Raw genomic sequence first — 9,644 nt, 5'->3', positions numbered from 1 at the left:
ACTAGTTTGCGACCATTTACATTTATAAAAAACACAAACAAAGTATCAAATCCGTTGTAAACAGCTCACAATTTTGCGACCATAATTTCTAGTCTTCAGATAGTCACAAAAGATTCAGACTATTTAGTGACTACTCTGTGACTATTCTGTGACTACAGTAGCGACTACTTTATGACCAACATTTCAGATTTTTAAACTTCATCCTCAAGTTTGAAGTGTTAAATAAGTCTTCAAAATGTTGCAAATTGTGACTAAAGGATCGTCTAAAACAGGTCGTATTATACGACTGGATAATGCAGTCACTACACGGTCGTTAATTACGACGAATAAATACTGTCTGATTATAGTCGTTATTTAACGACTACATGTTATGTCTAAAAAGCATCGCAAATAAAGGACGGTTTTGCGACCAAAATATTTTGCGACCAAATATTAGCGACGGTTTCTGACAGTCCTTAAGTAGTCACACATAGCGACTTTGCGACTCATTTACGACGATTCTGTCGGTCACAAAACACATGTTTTCGTGTAGTGAAGATGGCGATTTGTCTGGACGATGTTGCCTAGACTTGACTACAAAGAAACCAATGACAGTGACGCCAAAAGCAAGAGCGTTTGGTGGTTTCTTGACGAATCAATGCGACGACACAAGGCACCTTTATTAGAACGTTTGTCGATTCAACTCGGTCCACAATGTTCTGTCGATGTTGATGTTTTAAAGTGGGTTGCAAAAGCATTTGATCGTCCCATGCGTTGGCTAAATTTCGAGCTCCTCTGGAATAGCGAGCCGACCAGAATGCCTCAGAGCCTTTACACGTGCAAAACGCTTGCGAGACTGAATCTTTCCGGCAAGATTCTCGTGGACGTTCCTTCTCCGGTTTTTCTCCCATCACTTGCACATCTTAATCTCCATCACGTTGTGTACAAAGACAAAGACTCTCAAGTTAGGCTTTTATCAAGTTGCCCCGTTCTCAAGTGTCTTAGAGTGACTCGACCTCGTGATGTGGATGATAATGTGCGAAAGTTTAGCGTGAAAGTGCCTTCTTTATTGAGATTATCGTATATGCATCCAATATTTCAAGGAGAAGATTACACGGAAGATGATACTGCAAGGTCTCTGGTTATAGACACCCCGACTTTAGTATATTTAGAGATCATTGACTCGATGGGAGACTCTTGCTCGATTGAGTATATGCCTCTTCTTGTTAAAGCATCTATTGATGTTGACTTTAACCCTGATGCCAACTTTCTGAGATATCTTTCGGGGATCAAGTGTCTGGTTTTAGTTCCGGACAAAAGAGTGGTGGTTCCGTGGTATAACACCGGCGCCGTTAAGTACTCTCGACTTATAGAGTGTAATATAAGACTCTTCAGCACAAACTTGTGTGAATCACTTGTGGTTTTGCTCTCTAGTTGTCCTAAACTAAAAGTTCTTTTGATCAACTGTAAATATGAGACGGACAACGTCCCAATTTTATGGACCAAACCGGGTTCTGTTCCCACATGTTTGTCGTCTCATCTCGAGATCTTTCAATGGATAAGATATGCATGAAGAGAAGACGAGAAAGAACTCATAAGATTCATTGTAGAAAACTCCAAGTATTTGAAGATGGCCAGAGTCTCGCTGAGATCAACCTGCAGTGCTGAAGAAAAACATAATATGATTGAGGAGTTAAAATGCATGCACAGAGTCTCAACGACGTATGAGCCTCTCTTCTCTGCTTGAATGTGTTATTTAGTCGTTTGTATAATGATGACCAGTATATATGTAACTTCATCTATTACTTCTAAGATTGGTTAGGATTTTTTTTTTTTATTCCGTTATTTTGATGAGAAGTTGATGTAGGATGCGATGGTCACACGTGGAGTATCATGATGCGGTCAAAGATAAGTCAAGATAAGAAGGAACGATTAAGCACGTGTGATTAAGGATGACGAAGTAACGGAGAAAGTCTGGTAGATAACGGGAAGGGAATAATTGGTTGACGCTGTTTGTCGGCTGTGTGTTTAGTATTTGAGTATTGTTAGCTCACATTTTTCATATCACGTTTTATCTGAGTTTGTAATCGTTTTCCTCTAGAACTTTCTAGATCTCGTCCTCACCGTTGTTGGAGTATCTCCATCGGAGACTCTTACTGGTGAGAAGATTGAGCTGCGTTTTTATTGAACGTTGTATCAATATTCCGATTACAAGTTCTTAATAAACTCTGTTTCGTACTCTGTTTCGTTTACTCTGTTTTGATATTGTGAATCCTGACTTAACGTTATCATTGGTATCAGAGCTAGTCTGTGCTTGGAACGATGGTGGAGACACGATCTCAGGTGAACAAAACTGATGGAGGAGATGAAGGATCTAAGGTGGTTACTGATGAGCGAGAGGAAACGGTGGTTACACCAAGTTTGCTTGATAGGACGCAAGCGCTGGAGTTTGCGATAGCTGAGCAAAACAAAAAGATAGATCGGAGCATTGCGGATATGTTCTCGATGATTAAGATGATCCCTGGTTGTCAATCAACTCCGAACTCTGGCTCAAGAGGAGAGAAGAGTCCCATGGCAGTATCCGCGACGCCAGACTCGTATGGAGAAGGGGTGGCTCAACGTTATGTAGGAGGATCGGCGATGAATGGTCATTGCTCGGGAGTTACGCGTTTAGGTCGAGTGGATTTCCCTCGCTTTGATGGTGAACGCATCTCGGAGTGGCTTGTTAAGGTGGAGGATTTCTTTTCATTGGACTTTACACCCAATGATTCCAAGGTTAAGATGGCCGCTATGCATTTTGATGGACATGCTTCGACTTGGCATCATGCTTTAGTGCAGACTCCTTTTGGAAGAAACTTGTTGCGTGATTGGGTTTCTTATAGGTTGTTGTTGAAGGAACGGTTCGAAGATGTATTGGAGGATCCGATAGCAGAGTTGAAGAGGTTGCAGGAAACAGCTGGTATAGTAGATTACCATCAAAAATTTGAGCTGATCCGTACAAGAGTTACCTTATCTGAGGATTACTTGGTTAGTGCATATTTGGCGGGTTTGAGACTTGATACGCAGATGCACATTCGCATGTTTCAACCTCAGTCGGTGAGGCAATGTTTGGTGCTTGGTAGACTATATGAGAAAGCTCATCCGGTGCAACATGGTACACAGTCGGGGGGTAATTACTCAAAACACTCTCATGGTGGCTGTGTTAAGAAACATGCATTTCAAGGGCAGAAAGAACCTACAGGGGAACAGTCTAACACCGGGTTGCAGAAGTTACCACGCAAGTTCTTATCTCAAGAAGAAATGAGTGATAGACGTGCTAAGGGATTATGTTATATATGTGATGAGAAGTATACGCCTGATCATTATCTTAAGCATAAGAAAACTCAGGTTTACATGATTGAAGTGAAAGATAAGGAAGAGGACGAGGAGTGGAGCAATACTGATCTAGCCATTTATAAGGAAGAAGAGAAGGATATTCCTCAAGTATCTATCAGTGCGGTTGCAGGTATAACGGACTATAGAACTCTGAAAGTGCGAGGAGTCCACAACAAGAAGGTCCTCTTCATTTTATTGGACACTGGCTCCACTCATAATTTCATGGACCCTCAGACTGCTAAAACGTTGGGGGTCAACATTCAACCAGCAGGGGTTACAAGAGTCGCAGTAGCTGATGGTAGCAGGTTGGGAGTCCAAGGAAGGGTTTCTCAGTTTAAGTGGCAGTTTCAGGGGACACAATTTCAAGATGATTTCATGATAATCCCTTTGGGAGGGTGTGACGTGGTGTTAGGAGTACAATGGTTAGCACCTCTCGGGGACACTACATGGAATTTGCAGAAGCTAGAGATGGGATTCTTCTGGAAAAATCAGAAGATACTACTGCATGGAATTAAACCTGGTGCTGTCAGAACGGTGAAAGCTACACGGTTTAATAAACGACAAGAGGAGAATATGCAAGTTTCTATGATTTGTGCTCATGAAATGGGACCGCAGGAAGATATGATGGTGTATGCGGTGGAAATGAGTCAAAATATCAATAAGAACAATTCTGAGGTGTTGAAGTTAAAAGATTCGTATGCAGATATTTTTGCTGAACCTACGGAGCTTCCTCCTTTCAGGAAGAATCACAACCATACCATTGTGTTGAAAGAAGGTTCTGATCCCATCAATCAAAGACCATATCGTTATGCTTTGTACCAGAAGGATGAGATTGACAAAATTGTGAATGAGTTGCTATCTGCGGGTACAATAAGAGTGAGCTCTAGCCCTTTTTCTTCTCCGGTAGTGTTAGTCAAGAAGAAGGACAACTCTTGGAGGCTATGTGTGGATTATAGGGGCTTGAATAGCTTAACTATCAAAAATAGATTTCCCATTCCGTTGATTGAAGACCTTATGGACGAGTTGGGAAGGTCTGTAATTTTCTCTAAGATCGATTTAAGGGCCGGTTATCATCAGGTGAGGATGGATCCTGCAGACATTCACAAGACTGCCTTTAAGACTCATGCTGGACATTTTGAGTATTTAGTCATGCCTTTTGGTTTGACCAATGCCCCTGCAACATTTCAAGGACTGATGAACGCTGTGTTTAAAGAGTTCTTAAGGAAATTTGTCCTCATTTTCTTTGATGACATCTTGATCTACAGTCTCTCTTTAGAAGATCATATTCAACATCTGCAACAAGTATTTCAAGTCATGCGAGCTAATCACCTATACGCTAAGGAGAGCAAGTGTGAGTTTGCATCTGACAAAATAGAATATTTGGGACACTACATAGCAGCTGGAGGAGTAGCTACTGACCCAAACAAGATCAAAGCGGTTGCAGATTGGCCTGTTCCCTCCAATTTGAAACAACTACGTGGGTTCCTTGGTCTTGCTGGATACTATCGACGTTTTGTTAAAAATTTTGGTACTATTGCCAGGCCTCTAACGGTATTAACGAAGAAAGATGCCTTCTTATGGTCGACTGAAGCATTGGAAGCCTTTAACAGTCTGAAACAAGCTCTTTGTCAGGCACCTGTGTTGGCTCTTCCTCTGTTTGACAAACCTTTTTTGGTCGAGACTGATGCGTGTACTACAGGGATTGGGGCAGTATTGATGCAGGAAGGTCATCCCTTGGCATTCATTAGCCGTCACTTGAAGGGAAAACAACTGCATCTTTCTATCTATGAAAAGGAGTTGTTGGCGGTTGTTTTTGCGGTACAAAAATGGAGACATTACCTGCTTCCAAACCATTTTGTCATTCGTACTGATCAAAGGAGTCTTAAATATTTGCTGGAGCAGAGGTTGAACACCCCAATTCAACAACAATGGCTGCCTAAATTGTTGGAGTTCGACTATGAGATACAATACCGACAAGGAAAAGACAATATTGCAGCTGATGCTCTGTCGCGTGTTGAAGGTGCTGAAGTCCTACACATGGCAATGTCGGTTCTCGAGTGTGATCTTATGAAAGAAATCCAGGCTCATTATGACTCAGACCCTGAACTTAAAGACCTAATTAAGCTGTTACAAGAGAACCCGGAGGCTAAGAAGCATTACTCGTGGGTGCAGTCGGTTTTGCGTCGGAAAAATAAGATTGTTGTTCCTCGTGATGTCCAGCTTCGCAACTCTATACTCCAGTGGATGCATTGTTCGGGTGTAGGTGGACACTCTGGAAGAGATGCTACTTATCAGAAGGTTAAAGGGTTGTTTTATTGGCGTGGCATGGCATTGGACATACAAACTTACATTCGAAGTTGTGCAGTGTGTCAACAATGCAAATATGACACATCCGCTTATCCGGGGTTGTTGCAGCCTTTACCTGTACCTGAAGCGTTGTGGACTGATCTCTCTATGGATTTCATCGACGGACTTCCTCCTTCTTCAGGTTTCACTGTGATATTTGTGGTGGTTGATCGGTTATCGAAGGCAGCCCATTTTATTGCCTTGGCTCACCCTTACACGGCAATGACTGTGGCACAAGCCTTTATGAACAATGTGTTTAAACTACATGGATGTCCTCGTTCCATTGTCAGTGACCGTGACACTGTCTTCATCAGTACTTTCTGGAATGAGTTGTTCACTTTACAAGGGGTTGACTTGAAGTTCTCAACAGCTTATCATCCTCAAAGCGATGGGCAGACTGAAGTGGTGAATAGGTGTTTGGAGACCTATCTCCGTTGCATGTGCAGTGATAAACCTCACTTGTGGAGTGACTGGCTTCCTTTAGCAGAGTTTTGGTATAATACAAACTTCCACACTGCTACTCAACTCAGTCCGTTCGAAGCTGTTTACGGTCAGGCCCCTCCGATTCATTTGCCTTATCTTCCCGGTGAGAGCAAAGTTGCCGTGGTGGCTAGAAGTCTGCAAGAACGTGAGAGTATGATTCTGGTTCTGAAGTTTCATCTTCTTCGAGCTCAACACCGCATGAAGCAGTTTGCAGACAAGCATCGAACTGATCGGAACTTTGAAATTGGTGATTCTGTCTTTGTCAAGTTGCAACCGTATCGTCAAGGGTCTGTGGTAGTCCGTTCCAATCAGAAGTTGGCTCCCAAGTACTTTGGCCCTTATAAGATTGTTGACCGTTGTGGTAAGGTCGCTTACAAACTACTGCTCCCAGCGGGGTCTCTCATACACCCTGTCTTTCACGTTTCTCAGCTCAAGGCAGTAGTGGGTAATGTGCACACTTCGACTCAACTTCCTTCTATTGTGTCTGATGTGTTGATCAAGGAACCAGTGCTCATTCTGGATCGTAAGATGGTCAAACGTCAGGGGCGCGCTGCTACAAAGGTCCTGGTTCAGTGGTCAAATGAAACACCGGAGGAGGCTACATGGGAGTTCCTTTATGATCTACAGAGGAAGTTTCCATCTTTCGAACCTTGTGGACAAGGTTCTTCGAACGGGGAAGCTTTGATGTAGGATGCGATGGTCACACGTGGAGTATCATGATGCGGTCAAAGATAAGTCAAGATAAGAAGGAACGATTAAGCACGTGTGATTAAGGATGACGAAGTAACGGAGAAATTCTGGTAGATAACGGGAAGGGAATAATTGGTTGACGCTGTTTGTCGGCTGTGTGTTTAGTATTTGAGCATTGTTAGCTCACGTTTTTCATATCACGTTTTATCTGAGTTTGTAATCGTTTTCCTCTAGAACTTTCTAGATCTCGTCCTCACCGTTGTTGGAGTATCTCCATCGGAGACTCTTACTGGTGAGAAGATTGAGCTGCGTTTTTATTGAACGTTGTATCAATTCCGATTACAAGTTCTTACTAAACTCTGTTTCTTACTCTGTTTCGTTTACTCTGTTTTGATATTGTGAATCCTGACTTAACGTTATCAGAAGTTTATTAATAAGAGCCATTATTAGTTTTTGCAAAATACTTTGAGAGATTGACTATCTCCGACACAAGATTCTCGTGGACGTTCCTCTTGATCTCCTTCTTGTCAAAGACGAAGATTACCATTTTTAGGGCATTTTTTTTTTTTTTATCAAGTTGCCTTTGTTCTCGAGCATCTTAAAGGTGATTCGAAATAGATGAGTGGATGGTAAAATGTGAGAAAGTTTAGTGTGAGTGCCTTCTTTATCGAGAGTAGAGTACAATGCAGATATGATATTTCAAGAAAAGGATGCTGATAGTGATTCATACCCATCTTGTATTAGTGATTCATACTGAAAGAGTGCCTTCTTTATTTTATTTTGACATATTTGATACTTTGGGACACTTTCTGTTGAGTACATGCCCATCTTACTAAAGCAGCTATTGATGTTGAGTTCTACCCTAATGAAATTTTTTTCTGAGGTATTGGTCTTTGATCTTTGAGTGGCTGGGATATGCAGGAAGAGATAATGAGAAAGAATTCATAAGATACATTCTAGAAAACTCCCAAGTGTTTTAAAAACAGTCGGAATCTCGCTGAATTCAACATGCAGTTAAGAGAACCAGAAGATGATTGAGGAGTTAGAATCTATGCACAGACTTCCAGGTAACAAATTTAGACATCTTTAGTATGAACTTTGTCTATTTGTTAGAAGATATGTTTCTAAATCCTAAAACTTGGAAGTTTCTCAAACTTTGACTGCATTAAGCATCATAACAAACAGATGGGATTAGATACCGCAAAGGACAACAATGATGATCCGATTTTTCTGACAACTCCAAAAGTATTTGAAAACAATCTGCCAGTGAATTGAGGCAGAGAGACTCATTATCTCACTTAGCTCTTAAGTAGTGAGTTCCATTATTGCACTTACAATGTCTCCATCATGACCCTTGAGTGCCTTAACCGCTTTGCTGCGCGAAACCCCAGCCTGAGTCATGACCAAGTCAATGTCACGATCCTCCACACCGGTCTCATCAATTTCCTCTTCATCTTCTTCCACCTGTTCTTCTGCTGCGGCTGTCGATGCCTCTGCTCTCTGAGATGTGGCTCCCATTTCAGGCATCCTAAACTGTTGAGCAGCTTGCGTTTGAAGCTGAGAACTCAAGTCCTCGATCTTGGCCTCACCGAATATAACATAGGTTTCTGAATGCGGGCTTTTGAAGACGTCCGGTTTTGAGATGAAGAACAGTACCTGGCAACATCAATGTTAGTGTATCATTAGAATCTAAACTTAGTGAGAAAAACTGAAAAACAGAGTTCAGGTTTTTGGTTTTACGTTTTTAGTTCTTTTGATGGTTACTCTGCTAACACCAGTGACTGGTTTCATACCGAGCTTCAACATGGCCTTCCTACTCTTCTTTTCACTTCTACTCTGCTTTGAACTCCCACTTACACCTACAATAATAACCAAACCTCATTCAATTTCAAGAACAATGATTCACTAAGATATACACATATTGAGATCTATCAATCTATCAAAATGATTCATCTCCCAAACCTCAATATGTTAACAAAACTACTTCACATATAAAATCCCTAAAAAACACAATTCACCATTTCTTTAACTAGCACAAAGAAACTTATTAGAGGTGAGATAGACATTGAAATGCACAAAATGGCTAACAAGTGAGAAGAGTCACCTTGAGCGTCGCCGTCTACATCTTCTTCGTCATCATCATCATCATCATCGTCGTCTTCGTCATCTTTAACATCTTCTACAATCGGTTCATCAGTCTGTGAAAAAGAATCCGCGAGCGTGAGACTTAGAATTAAATCGTCTAAGGAAGTTGTTTTAACTCACCTGAAGCTTCTTCTCGAGCTCTTCAGCAATGGTGGCAGCAGCAGCCGCTGGTTGCTCAGGTTGTCCATCGGCGGATTCAGTGACTATAGCAGCAGGGGGAGGAGGAGGAGGAGGACGAGACATGGCTTTTCGAGAGATTTTAGTGTTCCGATTCGATTTCGCTTCAGCCAAAATGGATAAGGATCGGTGCGGTGGTGAGGAGTGGTGACGAGTGACGACGACTCGGGGGTGTTTTGTTTTTGTCGTTGCAAAATTGGGGCTTCTATTGAGCTTTTTAAAGGCCCATTAAGAGGAAAAAAAATAAGAGAACCTGAACTACGCGGATACTCTTCAAGTCGACAATTTTTTTTTTTGTTTGTCAATGGTTAATGTTTTGATTAATTTTTTTTTTTTTTTTTTTTTACAATTCTACATTAAAATTTTTGGTAACGTCTATAATTATCACTATTATCAAATCGTCATACAAATCTAATTCTCGATTGAATTACATACTCATTATAATCATG

The 9,644-nt window shown here is 41.4% G+C and overlaps 1 protein-coding gene and 1 pseudogene across 1 annotated transcript; one reads left to right on the top strand and one right to left on the bottom strand.

Annotated features, from left to right (window-relative positions):
* LOC104715471 overlaps positions 1-1,552 on the top strand; it is a 7,979-nt pseudogene extending 6,427 nt beyond the window's left edge.
* Positions 8,003-9,381, bottom strand: LOC104711460 (nascent polypeptide-associated complex subunit alpha-like protein 2). Its single transcript, XM_010428162.2, has 4 exons — positions 9,139-9,381; positions 8,978-9,071; positions 8,614-8,732; positions 8,003-8,529 (listed from the first exon to the last, which is right to left on the bottom strand). The coding sequence occupies exons 1-4, from the start codon at positions 9,259-9,261 to the stop codon at positions 8,179-8,181; spliced, it is 687 nt and encodes a 228-aa protein (XP_010426464.1). The 5' UTR covers positions 9,262-9,381; the 3' UTR covers positions 8,003-8,178.

This window comes from Camelina sativa, chromosome 9 (genome assembly GCF_000633955.1).
Source record: "Camelina sativa cultivar DH55 chromosome 9, Cs, whole genome shotgun sequence".
NCBI classification, from domain to species: Eukaryota; Viridiplantae; Streptophyta; class Magnoliopsida; order Brassicales; family Brassicaceae; genus Camelina; species Camelina sativa.
Note: the sequence above shows the minus strand (reverse complement) of the source record. Positions and strands in the feature narration are given on the sequence as shown.